General features: G+C 35.5%; 1 protein-coding gene across 1 annotated transcript; it reads left to right on the forward strand.

Annotated features, from left to right (window-relative positions):
- The first annotated feature begins 273 nt into the window (after nt 1-273).
- Nucleotides 274-19,765, forward strand: LOC107564930 (atrial natriuretic peptide receptor 2-like). The gene is made up of 23 exons (XM_016250103.1): nt 274-350; nt 1,650-1,749; nt 2,554-2,650; nt 3,367-3,499; nt 3,658-3,781; nt 7,389-7,493; nt 7,648-7,750; nt 8,184-8,431; nt 9,589-9,661; nt 9,854-10,004; nt 12,439-12,525; nt 12,682-12,825; nt 12,914-13,035; nt 13,128-13,244; nt 13,293-13,380; nt 14,164-14,303; nt 14,401-14,553; nt 14,639-14,737; nt 14,953-15,044; nt 15,873-15,981; nt 19,117-19,254; nt 19,387-19,590; nt 19,666-19,765. The coding sequence occupies exons 1-20, from the start codon at nt 274-276 to the stop codon at nt 15,978-15,980; spliced, it is 2,361 nt and encodes a 786-aa protein (XP_016105589.1). The 3' UTR covers nt 15,981; nt 19,117-19,254; nt 19,387-19,590; nt 19,666-19,765.
- Nucleotides 19,766-20,169: the final 404 nt, after the last annotated feature.

Here is a 20,169-nt window from a genome sequence, read left to right on the forward strand (position 1 = left end):
CAAATGTGCCCCTTTCGATGATGAACTGTTTTTGCCCATATAGTGAAAGTCAATGGGGTCCAATTTGGCCAGTCCAGTTGAGTCGGATCTTCTGCAGAATGTTTGTCATTATCCACCCTAGTGTTACTCATGAAACTCGAATGATTTTTTTATGGAATATACAGGGGTGTGTTTACGTTATGGGGGGCCCTAAGCAAATCTCCAGGAGGGGGCCCAGCGATCGCATTTCCTGGCTGTAGAAATCACGTTCCTTCCTACTCAGGAGAAATTGCGATGGCGATAGAAGTTGTGCTCCTTCTTCCTCTGGAGAAATCGAGGGGCCTCACGCAATTGCGTGCTTTGCGTCATGGGTAAGCACGCTACTGGGAATATAAAGAGTTATCAGAATGCGAAAACTGTTCTTTTACTGACAATCAAAATGCAGTCACAGTTTTAGCTACATAGTTAATCATGTTTTGAAGTCCATTTGCTTGTTAAAACTGAGAAACATATGTATCACACTTGGATTTGTTTTTATAACCTGTAATTTACAAAGTTGGAAATGTTATTCAAAGACATTTTTACAAAAGAGTTTTTACTTGTTCAAAAGTTTGGGCTCAGTAAGAATTTATCAATTTGTTTATTTATTTATTCTTTTGAAAGACATCTCTACGTCTCTTTCATCAAAGCTGCATTTATTTGATCAAATATGAAGTAAAACAAATATTTTATTAAAATGTAAAATAACTGTTTTCTATTTGAATATATTTTAAAATGTAAAACATGCATTTTCTTAATATTTGTGTGTAAAATAAGCTTTTTTCATATTTCACATTATATCTTAAATAAAATTATAAAAGGTCCTTATATCCCTTTTGATCAATGTAATGTAATATTTAGAAATAAATATTACTTACTAATGCATTCTTGCTGAATAATAAAAAAAAAAAAAATGACCCCAGAATTTTGAACAATACTGTATTTAATCATAACTTTTGTTGTTGCTCATCCATAAACGTTCCCCTTCTTTAAATTATCATTCACAAATGCTGTCAGTTTTATGTATGACTGCACTACAATTTAGTGGATAAAAAATGGAAATAAAAAACAGACCATGGTGAATGTGGCCTTTGTTTATTTTATTTTTTTTAAAGAGGAAAGTTTGCATCCCGCCAGCTGATGTTCACACTGATTACAAGCAAATATCTCATTTGACAGTATCAGACTGCATTTCAAATAGTACGTTGTTTTTATATTGGTTTTTGTGTATGTGCCGACTACAAGCGTGGGCTGAAGGTGAGTTGGATCTCCTTGGGAGAGTGAAGGGGCAGAAAGCCACTGTGTTTATGATTAGCGCCAGCTCTCTGGCTGATTGAATAATTACCGGACTATTGAGGCAACATGGAAAGAAAGAAAGAAAGAAAGACAAAATAGAGGACAAGAGGCAGCCCCTTCTTACCAAGTCAGTCTGCACTGCATCCAAACCGACAAGCAAGACAATATGGGTCTGTGGGAAACCTGCTCTGTCCTTTTCCTTGTGGTAAGTGTATGATTTTGTGACTTAATTTGGGATTTCTCAATATTTTCACGATGCAGGAGATTTATTTGATCACTTGGATGGGTTTAAAAAGACGATGGTGTTTTTTTTTTTAAGAAACCCTGTTTTACAGTGATGGTGAAATCAGCTTCACTGCCAAAAAGCTGTCAGTGAATGGACTGGATCAGACATTGTCACCCATGGCTTTTGTGTCTATGTCAGAAACACTTGTGGTCAGAATAAGGCAGTGAACGACAGACCTGTGAATTAATTTTATTTGCAATATATGCAATTTATTTAATTACTTTTCCCCCCAGCATGTAGCTTGTTTTAAGTAATTATTTTGTTTATTTATTTATTTTATTTTATTCCCAGAATGTGGAACATATTAACACATTTAAACCAAATAAATAATTATGCTGTTATGTTTTTATACTATGTCCCAGCATGTACAGTATGTGGTACATAATAGCACTTGTTTAAATCAATTATTTTATTTATTTATTTTATTTTATCCAAGCATATACATGGTACATATTAACACTTTTTAAAATAATTATTTAATTGCTTTTAAATTTAATTTCATGTAATTATTTTATTTTATAACTTGACTTGACTTGACTTAACTTAACCCAGCATGTACATGGTACATATTAACACTTTTTAAAGACAATTAAATGGTTTACTTCGGTTTTGTTTTGTTTGTTTTCCCAGCATGTACATGGTATATATTAACACTTGTGTAAAGAAATTACATTTTTATTTTTATTTTCTATATTTATTTGTTTAATTTAATAGAAAAGTTCATTTAACTTTATTTTAATGTATTTTATTTTATTTTATTTTAATTTCTAACACGGCTATGCCAATTCTGTTACTAACTGGATCACATTATGCAATATTACAGGTCAAAAGTATTCTACTTGATTCCAGTTTAAGGTGATTCAGGAAGTAAGACTAGTAAACATCGATTAGAGTTAGCATATCTTGGATAAAAACACCAATCCTGAATAACACCGATAATGAACTGATTTCAGATTCTGACTGCAGAAGGCTGGCATGACCTGGACAACACTGAATATGACTGCTGGCCCATAAAAGAACCAAACGATTACAACATGATTAGCTGTGGCGGTAATGCTGCTTTTTAAGAAAATGCTTAAGAACTAGCTACATCCAGTGTATGATACAAAGTAGTTTACGCATTCAGTTGCTTTCATTGTTGTTGCTAATTCCCTAAAAGAACAGTTCATCCAAAAATGATCTATTTTTTTCACTCTCATGTCGATCTAAACCAGTAAGACTTATATATGTAAAATATAAAATATATGGTCTAATTCTTGAACAAAATGATTTGATTCTTTTTTTAGTGAATTGCTGTCAAACCAAAACTGGCCTGAATTATTCAGTTTTGAATCTGAGGGTGAATAAATAATGGCAACATTTTTGGTGAACTCTCCCTGTAAGAATTGAAGACAAGACCTTAAGGGGAAGGCGTGGCTGACTCTTAACTTTTATAAAGAATATCTCTTTGGATTTGAGAATTTAGTCTTTGCAACTTTACAGATCTTCTTTATGCACCAAGAGCTTGTAACACTCCAAAGAGAAAGGAAAAATTGAAATCGCATCATATGACCCCTTTAAATGTACAAGCCAACTAAAGGAAGTTTCCTAATCGATAAGCCAACAATATAAGTGTTGTTTATTTGAAAGTTGATTCAAACTGAGTGTGTACCGTCACAGGTACATTTCCTTAAAGAATACAAACATTTGCTTTGGTAGATCACTTGGAGATTTCCCTTTTAAGCTTCCTTAAATTCTTCACACCCACTTGTATTATCTTTTCACAGGCTTAGAAATGGCTTGGGTTCAACGTCCACCAGAAAAAGTCACAGATGGGGAGGAGTTCAACGTTACCTACTCTGTCACTGCCTCGGATTCCTTTTATGAATATGCCGTTAAAAACAAGATTTTCCAGTTCAGGTGAGCACCACACACAATGCCGGCCTTCTCAAATGTGCTTTATTGTGTGTAGAAAACACTTTTTACTTCATTGAATGTTCAATATACCACATGAGCTTTTCTCAAATGTTAGCTTCATGTAACATCGGTTACACTATACGCTTCACTTTCTCCCACAGTAATGCCTCAGACGCCAAAATATTCTGCCTCGAGCGCGAATGTCCCGCAAACTGGAACAACGCCAATGAAGACAACTGCTGTGTTTACCACGCCAACATTCACTCCTGTCCTCTTGCGCTCATGGTCAGTGCTGTTGTGGTCGGTGTGAAGCCAACAGAAAGTGCTCTTGGATTTTGTCACACTGCTGCTGAAATCTTTGAAATAAAAACTAGGCTAAATGTGGCACATTTTGGCATGACATCAGAGGCCATAAAATGACAGTACTGAAGAATGAAGTATACCAGTTATCGTTGTCTGTGAGTGTTTCTAAACTACGTATGCTTTGGAGACAAATTTGCTGAAATGATCTGAATTATGTTGTCATTAAAATGTGGTTACAAAAAAACAACAACAAATAAACAATTAGCAACTGAATGATATGAAATGAAGTAATATAATTGAATTTAATGTGGTTACAAAAAAACAACAACAAACAATTAGCAACTGAAATTAAGTGAAATGAAATAATATAATTTAATTTAATTTAATTCATTATTACTTGTATAAAATATAATTAAAACATTAATAAAAATCTCAATTAAGTAAAATAATATAATTACACTTAAATTCTTTATTATTTAAATAAAAAAATCAAATCTAAATTATTAAATTTATTGAATTGATTTTAATTAATTATACTTAAATAAAACCTAAATAAAATAAAATCTCTTTGAATTTAATTAAACTTACTGCTTTAAATTAAATAAAACATTTAAAATCTAAATTAAACTACATTAAATTAAATATAATTGAATATACAGTAATTAAATTCATTATTACTTATATTAACTTAAATATTTAATAAATCTATCAAAAATCTAAATTAAATAATATAATTGAATTTAATCAAATTATTTAAATAAAAATTAAATCAAATTAATTTAAATGGGAAACATGTCTCTTGTGTTCACCAAGGCATTAGAAAAAATACAGTAAAGGCAGTAAAATTAAGAAATATTATTACAATTTAAAGTAATGGTTTTCTATTTTAATATATTCTCAAACTTTATTTATTCCTGTGATGCGAAGCTGAATTTTCAGTAGCAATTACTCCAGTCTTCAGTGTCACATGATCCTTCAGAAATCATTCTAATAGGCTGATTTGCTGCTCAAGAAACACTTCTGATTATTATCAATGTTGAGCTGCTTAATATTTTTGTGGAAAACGTGATACTTTTTTTTCTTCCACAAACAGAAAAATGTTTATTTAAAATATATAATTGTTACATTATAAAAACATATTTACGGTCACTTTGGAGCTATTTAATGCATCCTTGCATAATAAAAGTATTCATTTCTTTACTGATCCTATTCTTTTGATTAGTAGTATAATTAAAGTATAATAACTTTATAAGGCTCTAATTTGTGGTTTACAGTGCATCCGCAAAGTGTTCACAGCGCTTCACTTTTTCCACATTTTGTTATATTACAGCCTTATTCCAAAATGGATTAAAATCATGATTTTCCTCAAAAGTTTACAAACAATACCCCATAATGACAACGTGAAAGAAGTTTGTTTGAGATCTTTGCAAATTGATTTAAAAAAAAAAAAAACATGCACGCAAGTATTCACAGCCTTTGCTCAATACTTTGTTGAAGTACCTTTGGCACCAATTACAGCTTCAAGCTTTGATCGTCAGCATTTGGCAGTTATCTGCCATTCTTCTCCTCGCCTCTCAAGCTCTGTCAGCTTGGATGGGGGCAGACGCACATTTTCAGGTTTCTCCAGAAATATTTGACTGGGTTCAAGCTCAGGCTCAGGCTGGGCCACTCAAGGACCTTCACAGAGATGTCGATCAGCCACTCTTGCTGTGTGCTTAGGTTCATTGTCTTGTTGGAAGGTGAACATTCTGCTCAGTCTGAGGCTCTGAATGCTCTTGACTGGGTTTTCATTAAGGCTATCTATATTTTGGTGCATTGAGCTCATCTTCTACTCTAACGAGTCCCTCGGTCCCTGCTGCTGAAAAACAGCTCCACAGCATGAGGCTGCTACCAGCACACTTTACTTTTGGGATGGTACTCTGCAGGTGATGAGCAGAGCTGGTTTCCTTCAAACATGATGCTTGGAATTGAGGTTCATCAGACCAGAGAATCTTGTTTCTGACAGTCCTTTAGGTACCGTTTTGCAAATTCTAAGGGTGTTTTCATGCGTCTTCACTGAGGAGAGGATTGAGTCTGGCCACACCGCCATAAAGCACAGATCGGTGGAGTGTTGCAGCGATGTTTGTCCTTCTGTAGATTTCTCCCAGCTCCACATATGATCATGGAGCTCAACTAGAGTGACCATCAGGTTCTTGGTCACCAGTCTAGACAAAGCCCTTCTCCATTAATTGCTCAGTTTGGCCAGGAGGCCAGCTCTACGAGGAGTCCTGGTTGTTTCAAACTTCTTCCATTAAGGCTAACAGAGACTACATGCTTTTGTAAACCTTCAATGCTGCAGACATTTCTCTGTACCCTTCCCCAGATCTGTGCCTCAATACACTCCTTACCCTTCTCCATTAATTGCTCAGTTTGGCCAGGAGGCCAGCTCTACGAGGAGTCCTGGTTGTTTCAAACTTCTTCCATTAAGGCTAACAGAGACTACATGCTTTTGTAAACCTTCAATGCTGCAGACATTTCTCTGTACCCTTCCCCAGATCTGTGCCTCAATACACTCCTTATCTCTGAGGTCTACAGACAATTCCTTGGACTTCATGGCTTGGTTTGTGCTCTGATATGCACTGTGAGACCTTATATAGACAGGTGTGTGCCTTTCCAAATCATGTCCAATCAACTGAATTTGCCACAGGTGGACTCCAATCAAGTTGTAGAAACATCTCAAGGATGATCAGTGGAAACAGGATGCACCTGAGCTCAATTTTGAGTGTCATGGCAAAGGCTGTGAATAATTATGTACATGTGATTTTCATTTTTTATTTTTAATAAATTTGCAAAGATCTCAGACAAACTTCTTTCACATTGTCATTATGGGGTATTGTTTGTAGAATTTTGAGGAAAATAATGAATTGAATCCATTTTGGAATAAGGCTGTAACACAACAAAATGTGGAAAAAGTGAAGCGTTGTGAATACTTTCCGGATGCACTGTATACTGTATAAGCTTTTATATCTTTATTTATAGATGTTTTATATCTTAAGTCTATGGTAGGACCCTATATTTAGTTAAGTGTCTAAATGTATGTTTTTATGTGTGTGTGTGTGTTTGTGTACCTGTTTGGGGACTTAAACCTGAATACGCACGTGTCTCATGGGGACTCGTGTCACGGTGGGGACCTAAATTGAGGTCCCCACGGGTAAACAAGCTAATAAATCACACAGAATGAAGTTTTTTGGAAATCAAAAAAATGCAGAAAGTTGTAGGTGTAGGGAAATAGAATATACGGTCTGTACAGTAGAAAAACCATTACTCCTATGGAGAGTCCCCACAATGGATAGCAAACCAGATGTGTGTGTGTGTGTGTGTGTGTGTGTGTGTAAGAAAGTGCGGAAAGGGGAGGAAGCTCATCACTGGGAAGTGGGCCAGCCTTGATGAGCACTTATTCAGGTTCTATTTAAACTGGTGCCATTAATTGTACAGTGTGGAAAGCTGTTATTTGAATTTGTGCATGATGTTTGACAGTCAATATTAGCCTTGATTGCGCCACAACCCTTTAAACCTTTAACAGTCCGATGATTGTATTTTGTCTGTTTAGAGAGGTGGAGGGATTTGTGGTCCCTGGATTCCAGATGATGGCGAAATTGTAACCCACACGGTATCCAAAGCTGGCAAGATGAGCCAACTGCTCTGGACATCAAAGGTTACAAGCAATTTTTATTTTAGGTTTAATTTTATATTATTATTTTATTTTTGTATTATTATTATTACTATTATTATTCTTTTTTATTAATTATTTTACTCTTTGAATTATTTTATTTTATTTTAAATGGTGATTTTTTTTTTTTTTTACCCAGGTGGTGCTGGTCCATTTAGGAGTTACATCGGTCATTGCTCATATCAAAGTGGGACAGATGCATGCAGCACTAGAGTCCAAGGTGTTAGTAGTCAGCGCTCAAGGTTAGTATAACTTGATAAATGCTTTAGGGATTTACAGAAAAGATGTCTTCAAACAATTGGTACATCAAGGATATAGATGTTATTAAAAATAAACCTAGTGTTTGATTAAGCAAGGTTGACATTTTAATACTGATCCAGGAAATCATTAGTGTCATATGAGAACAAAATTAAGGTTTGTCTAGGGGTGTTTGTCTAGGTCAGGGGTAGGCAAGTTCAGTCCTAGAGAGCCGCAGTCCTGCAGAGTTCAGCTCCAACCCTAATCAAACACACCTGAACAAGCTAATCAATGTCTCCAGGATTACTAAGGCTATAGGCAGGTGAGTTTTGTTTTCAGGGTTGGAGATGAAATCTGCAGGACTGTGGCTCTCTAGGACCGAACTTGCCTACCCCTGACCTAGGTTATGTTGCACTTTCATTTGTACTTGTGTGTCAGTGTGTGGCGACAACATCTGTGAGCTGGAGGAGAGCTGTCTGACATGTCCTGCTGACTGTGGGGTTTGTCCTATGTCCACATCCATCAAAGTGGCCATTGGGCTTCCTGTGGCCTTGTTCTGCAGTGGTTTCATCTTGATGCTGGTGGTGAGAATGTCGGTTCAACACTTGACAATGATTTGCAAGTCGATACAACTTGCAGATGATAAAATGGGACAAGAAACTTACATTGAAGGAAGGAATAGATCAAATGGATTTTGATTTGATTTGAACCAAGTAAGCAATCAACTCCCATCTCAGCAGACACATTAGCAACATGCATAGCAATAATCTAGCAATCACTAACAATACCCTATATGGGTTTTTCACAGGAAAGTACCACTCACATTTTTACAGAGCCATGGACATGGAAATGATAAAGATATGAGATTTGGGAAAAAAGTAGATGAAAATGCTTCTGCGTTCACTTGCAAAACTGTTGTGTTCTTATGAAAAACCTTGCATTTGTTTGCAAATTTTTTGCGTTTTCTTGCAAAACTACTGCAAAAAAATAGCATTTTGCAACTTTTGTGTTCCTACAAAAAACTTTGCATTCAATTGCAAAACGTTTGCGTTCCCATGAAAAACTTTGCATTCGCTTGCAAAACCTGCCCAGCAGAGACAGGACGTCAATATAACGTCGGACAGACGTTGCATTTTGGTTGAGAATGAAAATCGGGTTGACGTCACCATCAATGTCAGCTGACGGTGGTAATGAATATCAAATTAACATTGACATGAGACGTTGAATTGACATTGAATTTTGGTCACCTGATGTCGCAACCGAAATGTAACCAAATATCAATGTCTTATGACACTGTGTGCCTGCTGGGTGTGTTCCTCCGTGAAACTATGCGTTTACTTGGAAAAACTTTTAAGTTCTCCTGAAAAAGTTTGCTTTTGCATTACCCCAAGAATCGTTGAAAAGTTTTGCAATCCCCCAAGAGACTTTGTGTTTGCTTGCAAAACTGTTGTGTTTCTCAAATAAACTTTTATGTACTTGGAAAACTTTTAAGTCCTCCTGAGAAACTTTTCATTCACTCTCAGTACTTTTGCGTTTCCCCAAGAATCTTTGTGTTTACTTTGTTATTATTTGCAACACCATTGTGTTTCCCCAATGAAACTTTGCGTTCACTTGCAAAACTTTTGCATTTCCCCAAGAAATGTTGCATTTACTTTGGTTGCTTGCAACACCTTTGTGTTTCCCCTAAGAAACTTTGTGTTTGCTTGCATCTCAAATTGTTTTCTATCACCACGTTCCTTTAGAGGCTAAAAAACTAGTCAGTAATGTATTATTCTGGCTAAGTTGTTACATTTGTTACAAACCATATTACTTGTGTTTTCCTATTATGATTTTTCCCCCCTAGTGGCTGCAATACCAAAAACAGAAAATGATTTGGGATGAGAGCTGGATCATCACCTACAATAATATCATGTTTGGTAAGAGGTTTTAGTCTCATCACTGTTACATTAACAACATTATTGTTTGTATTATTTTATATGACAAAACAATTCCTAGTCAATTAATTTTTTTTCTAACTGAACATCCTGTTTCATGCCAATATAGAATTGGTTTTCTTGGTTATTAAATATTGTTGCATTTATGCTGAACTAGTTTTTGGGCCTTCCCAGGTAAAGTGTGTTACACAGGTTTATGTAGCAGCACAAGTCTTCAGACTGTAAAGAGGAACTCCAGTGTGAGTAGAGTCACAGATGTGACGGTCTGCACTGCAGTCAACACTTCAAACAACTTCAAACCACGCTTCATTCAGGCCGGCATCTAGTGAGTGTTTTCAGTGATACTGCCTCTTGGGTATCTCTACTGATGCATTTTCTAAAACTGATGGTCTTGTCTTTGTTTTGTTTTGTCTGTGTTATTTTTGTCTTGTCTTTTTTGTTTGTTGTCTTGTTTTTTGTCTTGTCTTTGATTTGTTCTGTCCTTTTTTGTCTTGTCTTGTTTTTTGTCTTGTCTTTGTTTTGTTTGTCTTGTCTTTGTTTTGACTTTTTCTGTTTGTCTTGTTTTTATGTCTTGTTTTTTGTCCTTTTTATGTCGTTTTTGTTTGCCTTATCTTTCAGGGTTTCAGCAGGATTTTAAAGCTCAAATTGAAGACCTTTTTAAGACCTGCACAAATAAAATTAATACCATATGAGCGGGGTAGTACCATATTAAACTGTAAAATTACTGTAAAAAGCCTAATTTACAGTTCAGATACAAGTTTTCACAAAAACAAAAAGTTTAATCAAATTATAAACTTTACATTTCAGCCTTTAAACCATTTTTAAGAATATGGATGAGTCAAAAGTATTAATTATTATATTAATTTAAACCATTATTATCAATAAATTATTACATCAATTAAATAACATAAATTAGGGGTGTGCGATATTGACAAAAAATGATATCTCGATAATTTTCTGGGATTTTATCGATAACGATAATTAGACAATATTTTGCTGAATGTGTTATTGTGCTGATATCTTATCACTAATTGTGCTGACAGCTGACTCCTGAATGTTTTGATATTCTTCATATTACGTGTGGTCAGTTCACAGCAGTGAGAGAAATTTCTAATTTTTTTTTATAAGTTTTATGGGCATTTTTACCTTTAAGCCATTTCTTCTAAAAGTGTGCACCATCTTTTGAGTCAAATTCTTGCGTTTGGGTTGTTACCAGCAAATGAAATCAGTATCAACAAAATTGATCTTTGCAATGCAGAGGAAACACAGAAGCTGCATTAGAAGTGACATTTAGATGCATTTACACACTGTTTAATGCAGCTCTGAGGGACATTAACTACTTTAACCTGCAGTTACAAATGCATGCATAATGTTTTGATATTTTAAATATAAAACATTGAAAACTGATGTTTGAAATTATTTAAAAAATGAAAAGGTACCTTAAATGTGAAATTAAAACCGCCAGTAGGTGGCAGCAAGTGACTATTAAGTGAGCCATTGCGACTGAACCGAATCATTTAAACGGTTGATTCATTCAGGAACAAAACAGCCTCCTGTTGCTCAGAGATGCAAAACAGTGCCATGGCTGTGTTTGGAATGATTTTTGTTGGCGAAATAGAGCAAAAACAGGAAATATAATGTCTAAAGCGTAAGTCTCTTAATATTAACTTCAATCGTTTATTGAACTGTTGTATAAAATCAATATCACATTTGTAATCATGCTGACTTTTGGAGAAAAAAAGGCACTTTTCGTGTGATACTAACTATATGAAATGATATAAATATATACATTTTCTGCCCCATATCTTCACTGCATTTTAATAGAGTGATTCATGCAGTGAAAGAATGCACTCTAAATGCGCACGCGCACTAGTCTAACCTACTAGACTTCATCACCTAATCATCACCGTATTCTGTAGGTGTTTTGTTTGCTTTTCGCAATATACTCGATAATATCAAATCGCACATCGCAAAAACAACAATTATGATATTATCGCAGACCATACATATCGCACACCCCTATACTGTTTAGATTTTTATAATGCATTGTCTTCTTATCGATCCGCCAGTTCACATTTAAAGCTCTGCGTGTTTGCAGGGTAAAAACATGGGTCGATTTTTGCATTGGTCTGAACTCTGAACAAAACATCAGTTTTATTGAAAATGCTCATTCATTCTCTGCCAGCAGGTGGAGTGTTTGGTAGAAATATCACTATTTTCCTGGTAACTGCTGTACACAGAGCAGCGCAGCATGGGACTTTGAACATGCAGCGCTCATGTTTATTTAATGAAATCATAGCCTTTTGAAGTTTAATCGTCACATTCAGCCATATCGCTATTCTGGTCTTTCCGTCCCCAAATTTAAGACCTCTTGAAATCATAATTAAGACTTTCTTGTACAATGTAAGACTTTTTAAGGCCTTAAATTTGATACAACTAAATGTAAGACTTTTTAAGACCCGCGGAAACCCTGATCTTTGTTTCATTTTGTCATTTTTGTTTGTCTGGTCTTGTTTTGTTTTTTGTCTTGTCTTTTCTTGCCTTGTCTTTTTTTATGTTTTGCCATTGTTTACTTTTGTTTGTCTTGTTTTTTTGTCTTTGCTTTTATATCTTGTCATTGTTTTGTAATTTTTATTTTTGGTTTGTCTTGTTTTGTTTTTTGTCTTTATCTTGTCTTTCTTGTCTTGTCTCGATTTTTTTGTGTTGTGTTGTCTTATATCTTAACTTTTTTTGTTTTGTGTTTTCTTTTGTTTTTACAGTGATGGAAGGACTGTAGCTGTAAAACACATACAGAAGAAACACTTTACCCTCACCAAAACAATCAGAAAAGAGGTAAAAGAGGTCAGGTGAGTAGCTGTACCCACAATTCTTGCAAATGAAACTACACTGAAATCAGACGTACATTTACTTGGACAAGTGACTTGTCCATGATTTTGTGATGGGTAATTCAAGCCAAATATTTGGCGAAGAAATTAAGACTGTTACTGTTTATTTTTTACCAGGGAGCTTGATCACCCAAACCTTTCCAAGTTCTTAGGAGGTTGCATTGAAGTTCCTTTCATAAGCATTATCACTGAATACTGTCCAAAGGGAAGCCTGGCAGATGTGCTGTTGAACGAGGATGTCCCCATCAATTGGGGTTTTCGGTAAATCTGTCTTGTGGCATTGTGAGAAAGCTCTTTAAATGCTTCAGGATTGTACTTCATAAATAAAGTGAACACTTAACGTTTACAGATTGTCTTTTGCTACTGATATTGCTCGAGGAATGGCTTACCTGCATCAGCACAAAATGTTCCATGGCCGTCTTCATTCACGCAACTGTGTGATTGATGACCGGTGGGTCTGCAAAATATCAGGTACATCATTTTAGATTTTCTAGAGGCGTACTTCTTAGATATATTACAACTCGAGAAAAATCTGAAATAAGACATAATGTTTAATGATACAGATTACGGGCTGATGGCCTACAGAAAGGAGGACTTTGAGGACATGAGCACCAATTTCCAATGTCAAAACGTCTATCGCATTTACTGCGCACCTGAAGTTCTGCTGAGAATCAGCACTCGTATGACTAATATCTTTTTAATTAATATATTATTTCTATCGGTGACAGGCATGTTACCAAAAGCAGTGGCTGATGATCTTCGTCAGGGACGTACAGCAGAAGCCCAAAGTTACTCCAATGCCACTGTATATTTCAGGCAAGCATGAAAATTATTGATATATATTTGTAATAAATATTTGCTTTTAGCGACAAGTGACATTTGGCTATATAATATAATAGGTTAATAAGTACAGTAACTTTTTATACAGTAAAATGTATTTTATGCTTACCAGGGTTGGATTTACAGTAAAAATAGTAATCTGAAATACTTAAAATAACTGTTTTCTATTATAAAATATTTTTAAATGTAGTAATTTTTTTTAATCAATTTGAAATATAACATTTTTGTTTCCATTTTTTTTGTTTCCATTTTTTGCTATGCCTTTACTGTCACTTTTGATAATTGTAATGCATTATGTCAAATAAAAGTATCATATTCTTAAAAAAACAAACAAAAAAAAAACTGGCAACCCAAACATTTGAACTATGTATTGTATAATAAATTATTTAGTGCTGTCAAACAATTAATCGTGATTAATCACATCCGAAATAAAAATTTATGTTTACATTATATATGTATGTGGACTATGAATATTTATTATGTATATATAAATACACACACATACAGTATATATTTTGAAAATGTTTATACATTTTTATATTCATATTTGTATATTTTATATAATATATAAATAAATTAAATATATAAACATAACCTATTTTTCTTAAATATATACATGCATGTGTTTGTATTTATATATACATAATAAATGTTCACAGTACACATACATATATAATGTAAACCTAAACTTTTATTTTGGATGCGATTAATCGCGATTAATCGTTTGACAGCACTAAAATTATTCTATCTATTGGCCAGTGACATAGTGGGCTTCACCCAGCTGTCTGGCTCCAGCACCCCTCACCAGGTTGTGGATTTCCTCAACAAGCTTTACACCACATTTGATGACATCATCGACAACTACGATGTGTACAAAGTGGAAACTATAGGAGATGCTTGTGAGTGCGTTTACAGAGATCCAGCTTCCTTTGTTCGCCACACTTTTGCATTAAATTACACATAAATCAATGAAAATTGATTTCTCTCCCTCCTCAGATATGGTGGTCTCGGGTGTACCGAAAGAGAACGGGATCAATCACGCTGGGGAAATCGCCAGCATGGCGCAGGACTTGATCAGTGTCTGTAACACGTTTAAAATCCCACACAAACCCACCACACAGCTTAAGATACGAGCTGGCATTCATTCAGGTCAATATAGCTTCAGCCCTTCATTTGTCCTGAACTTAGCATCAAGCTATGTCCTTTGAATGAGATGTATTTTATGTTATCTTAGGTCCCGTTGTAGCTGGGGTGGTTGGCACCAAAATGCCACGGTACTGCTTATTTGGCGACACTGTAAACACAGCATCCCGTATGGAGTCCACCAGTGAAGGTATTTGGGCAAACGCAGCTGTTTGCACAGAGTCAATTAGTAACTGATCCTGTCTGCCATTTCTGGGGGAGTGGAATCTTATAAATATTTGCACTGTTTTATTGGTTAGAATGTAATAAAACTGAATGTTGGATCCAAATATGTCCCTTTCTTGAACTTCTGTAAAGATCAAACGTGCTTTTCTATGTCTAATCGTTGTTTTATGATGTTTACAGCTTTAAAGATCCAGTGCAGTGGCTCTACAGCAGATCTTCTACACACACTTGGTGGATATGTGCTGATGTGTCGTGGGTCTCTCAATGTGAAGGTAAAGTCCGAGACACACTGCACGATTTTAGCAATCCTATAAGATCATTGCATGTCACAGTGTGCGACATGGATCTGATAAACTTGGCTACGACATGTGTGTAGACTGTACGATGATGACACCTATTGACTCATACACTAAGACACACGTTACTATAGTTGAATAAATTCAGCATGTGCTAAACAAAAACCGCAAGATAAATCACTTTAGCAGTTGTATTTTTTTATGTGGCCTCAAAAAAAGTGGAAGCGGCGAAAGAGGAAGGGATAAGAGCTTGAGGTAAGCAGTTTTATGTTTTAGCATCATGTCGCATTGATTTCATGTCGCGTTTTTATTGGCTGGTCAGTAAACGTGGATCATAGCAGCAAACACACTGTGTGATCTTGCTATCTTTGGTCGCAAGACCGTGACAACGGCCGTCTTTGAACCTTTGTAGTATTTATAATGCTTTTATTATCATACTATTTTATCTTATTTATAATAGATTTTATCTTTTTATTCAGAAACTGATCTGGTATGTTACAGACCTTTCTACCAAATCAATCTGCTATTGATCTTTTTCTTCCTGAGATGATGGTATGGTCCCCTGAGGCTGAACTGCAAACCTTAGCGCAGCAGCTGTGATTTATCTCAATTATAGCACTCGGCCCCAGCTGGCTTTTGCGTTTTCACTAAAGTGATATCTGTTCATTATGCACAAGTGAATACACACCTCTGCTCTGTCGCTCTCCCCCCCTCTTTCTTTCTTTTGAATGATGCTGTCCTTCAGAGTATTGTGTTTAAGATACACTGGAGGAGATTTACTAATTGTGACTCTTTGTTAAACAGGGGAAAGGCGAAATGACAACTTGGTGGTTGGAGGCAAAAAGAAGCCCCACATACCCTTTGTTCAGTGAAGACGAACCTTTGGGGCTTCCTGTTCCTGTTAGCAGTTAACGTATGTGCTACGTTCATGAAACGGTAGGGTGACCATACGTGCCATTTTCCCAGGACGTGCCCTGGCCAGAATTTCTATATTGCCTAAAATATCTAGGTTTTGGCTTTGTTTGCGTGTGCATGACAGTGTATGATACCAAAGTGCCATACAGACGGATCCTTATGCTTTCAAAATGCTCTCGAGGTATTTTGATGTCATACACCGATCGGTCTGCACACGCAAACAAAGCCAAAACCTAGATATTTTAGGCAATATAGAAATCCTGGCCAGGATGTGTCCTGGGAAAATGGCACGTATGGTCACCCTGTGAAACGGTCACAGAAACCTTAACAAATAAATAGACATGTTTACCAGATATGCTAACTGACTTAAGTGTATACTTAGTGTTTGTGTATGCTATTACATTTGATTGCTGCTATGCTGAAATATTGCTGCTGTTATTGTTTTGTGTATTTGACAAGATGTTGTATGTCGTGTTTGGAAGATTCATATGAAGGGCAGGTGTGTTCATAGAGACAACTTTTCATTAAATATTTGTGGTTATTTTATCTTCATCAGTGCATAGGTTGTATTTTAAAGTATATATGCTGGAATAAAATGTCCAAGCTGGTTTGTCTGATGTAAATGTTCTAATAAATATTTAGTTTTGCAGTGATAAACTATATTTTAGCACCACGTTACTAAAACTATCACTATATCACAATAAACTACATTACTTCATTACAGTAACTAACCTATTTTAGTGTTTAGCGCCTGCATTGACTGCGACGACGCCTATTGGTGGATATTCTGCATGAGTTACGCAAATGACACGCCCTCGTTTTCGTTGCATGGCAACGCATTCGCTTGTGAGTGTTTTGGTTCAAGGTTGTGCTGCAGAAGGCGCCAGCATCAATGTAACGACGTGCTACAGTAAGACACTTTATTACGCAAATTATCTGGAAAAGATGTATCAATCCGTGCCGAATGTCGGGAAATGAAGCTGACAAACCTCACGAGTGCTCTTGAATGCCAACAGATACGCAGTAAGTGAACCGCTGATGGTTAAAGTCCTCATTTGTTAACCACGACATCTGTATGTTATTCTGAAACGCTTTATGGCGCATAAGCCATTGCAATTTTGTGTAAATTCGGCGTCCTAGCGCAGAAATCCTTCTATTCACTTTAACCTACTTTAGATCTGATCATGGTGTGCTCTCTCTAGGTGTGTACTAGCTTTTCATGGATTTTTATATTAAGTCGTTTAGTGGAATAAGCATTTTGACACGGTCTCAGTACTCACAGCTATTTAGAATTAATGAAAGTGTTTTTTTTCATTCATTCATGCATTCATTTATTGTATAGTTTCATAACAATCTGCATGTACTGTCATTTCAGATGTACTCTTTTTTTTTTTTTTTTGGATAGAGCTGTAGTAAAACACCTGTAAAAAATAAATATGAAAATTCCTTCATATTAACACTATTTGTACTTTTCTCAATTCTTTCTTTCTTTCTTTTTTGTTTTGTTTTTCCACAGTCATGGACATATCAGGGAATGAAATGTAGGGTTTTATAGTTTCCCATTCATGGAATAGTAAAATATCATTTTTGAAAACGGATGGAAATGGCTATACACTATTATAAAATCGAGCTTTTTTTAAATTGGCATTAATGGTTCCATGAAGAACCTTTAACATCCATGGAACCTTTCCATATTTTCTTTTTTTTTTTTTTTTTTTGGATAGAGCTGTAGTAAAACACCTGTAAAAAATAAATATGAAAATTCCTTCATATTAACACTATTTGTACTTTTCTCAATTCTTTCTTTCTTTCTTTTTTGTTTTGTTTTTCCACAGTCATGGACATATCAGGGAATGAAATGTAGGGTTTTATGAAATGTTTTATAGTTTCCCATTCATGGAATAGTAAAATATCATTTTTGAAAACGGATGGAAATGGCTATACACTATTATAAAATCGAGCTTTTTTTTAATTGGCATTAATGGTTCCATGAAGAACCTTTAACATCCATGGAACCTTTCCATTCCACAAAAAGTCTAGTTATAGAAAAGGGTTCTTTAGATTTTTCAGATGTTCTTCACACTAAGAACAGTTCTTTCAATTTCATGAACTGTTCACTGAAAGGTTATTAGGGAAACCAAAATGGTTCTTCTATGTCATCACAGCAAAAAAATTTATAAACGAAATTAAATAAACTCATCATTTTCTGCGTATTAGTAGTTAGTAAGGTAGTTGTTAAATTTAGGTGTTGGGTAGGATTAGGGATGTATAATATGGTCATGCAGAATATGTGCTTTATATGTATTAATAAACAGCCAATATGTTAATAATAGGCATGCTAATAAGCAACTATATAACCCTAAAGGCCCGTTCACACCAAGCACGATAACGATATAGTTCTAAAAATAGTTCTCAATATTAAAGAATAGCATAGTTCACACCACAACTATAACGATAACGATACAGAGGAACGATATCGTTGGAATCACTTTCAAAACGATTTTTTCCCAGCTGATGAACGATAAAACACAGACAGCCAATCAGAATCCATCCTGCTGTAATGAGCTCAAGAATTAAAGCGGCAGACGCGCGTGCGCTTAGAATAAACAGACGATATCGTTCGCTGGTGTGGACGCTAATATCGTTATCTTTATAGTTATCGTTCTTGGTGTGAATGGGGCTTAAACCTATATAGTGAGAATTGGTCCCTAAAGTGTTACCATTTTTTCTCCTTTATGGAACTTGACAAATGTGGTAACAGCAGGTTTGGAGTGCTAAGGCTGAGTAAATAACATAACATTATTTCTGGGCAAATCAGTTGCGTTTGGCATATTATTCAAGTTTCCAGCACATAGGTGAAGAAAATAAGAGATTTTAGCTGGCGTTCCAGATAACCAAAATCTCGTGGGGAAAGGGAAAGATTAGGCGACTCAAAATACCGTGGAAAGTTATTTTAAGGACAGGTTCCCCTCCTAACCTAGTTTAGAGCAGTATTCGCAATCACTCAGAAGAACCAGTACCACATGTACTTGAGACAAATCTTTACAATTAATAGTGTATTTTCTGATTATGCATTATTTTATACATCTAACTATTTATGTCTATGTTTCTCGTTCTTTTCTAGAACATATAGGCATTATTGACTAGAATGTCTCCTTCAAGACTCTACACGGCATCGGTCATGCCTCCTCTGCCTTTAAGTTCTTTCAACGTCTCAAGCAACTTCTGCACGGAAGAGAATGTCTCTGAGTGCATTCTGTACATCAATCAGGTAGGTGCACTTTTATTTTTTTTGCAACTTGTCTTTTGAGTTTGAAGAAGAAGAATCTGGTAGAAGAATCTAAACAAGAACAAACTTGAATCTCGTATTTGTTAATGGACTTGTCACTCTTTACATTCACAGGAGTTGTCGTCCCTGTGCTTTCCACCAATTTTCCAAAATTCGGACAGCATTCGTGATCTGGATGCTGTGGTTGCCCTAAACAACATACATGACTTGCTTCAGCTACACCGTCGAGCTGTTGGAATGATGGAGGAGCTGGAGGTGGAGCAGCTCAAGTCCAGCAGTGACCTCCACTACCAACATCTCACCAACTCCAGGCTAAAGGTTTGGTCTTTTTATCACACTTTTTTATTTTATTGTTCATTTTTTATTTTACTATGAATTTTCACTGTTTTGTAGGACCAGCTTGAACTTTCGAAAAAGGAAAACATGCGCTTGCATGAGCGAGAGCGTCAGCTGGAAACAAATTTAAAGACTTTGCAAAACTGCCTAAAAGATACAAAAGAAGAGGTATGAAAAATGAGCGAGAAAGCTGTGCTGTCATGTACTGTTTTTCCTCCCCAAAAAATATGTTGTAGTTATCGTTCTTGGTGTGAATGGGGCTTAAACCTATATAGTGAGAATTGGTCCCTAAAGTGTTACCATTTTTTCTCCTTTATGGAACTTGACAAATGTGGTAACAGCAGGTTTGGAGTGCTAAGGCTGAGTAAATAACATAACATTATTTCTGGGCAAATCAGTTGCGTTTGGCATATTATTCAAGTTTCCAGCACATAGGTGAAGAAAATAAGAGATTTTAGCTGGCGTTCCAGATAACCAAAATCTCGTGGGGAAAGGGAAAGATTAGGCGACTCAAAATACCGTGGAAATTTATTTTAAGGACAGGTTCCCCTCCTAACCTAG

Source organism: Sinocyclocheilus grahami, unplaced genomic scaffold (assembly GCF_001515645.1).
Source record: "Sinocyclocheilus grahami isolate Dianchi unplaced genomic scaffold, SAMN03320097.WGS_v1.1 scaffold971.1, whole genome shotgun sequence".
Classification (NCBI taxonomy): domain Eukaryota; kingdom Metazoa; phylum Chordata; class Actinopteri; order Cypriniformes; family Cyprinidae; genus Sinocyclocheilus; species Sinocyclocheilus grahami.

Excerpts from the sequence above, each read along its gene's own strand:
- LOC107564930 (XM_016250103.1), top strand. The coding sequence starts at position 274 with ATGGCGATAGAAGTTGTGCTCCTTCTTCCTCTGGAGAAATCGAGGGGC. Across the intron at positions 2,651-3,366 it reads CAACATGATTAGCTGTGGCG|GCTTAGAAATGGCTTGGGTT; the intron begins GTAATGCTGCTT and ends ATCTTTTCACAG. Across the intron at positions 7,494-7,647 it reads AACTGCTCTGGACATCAAAG|GTGGTGCTGGTCCATTTAGG; the intron begins GTTACAAGCAAT and ends TTTTTTACCCAG.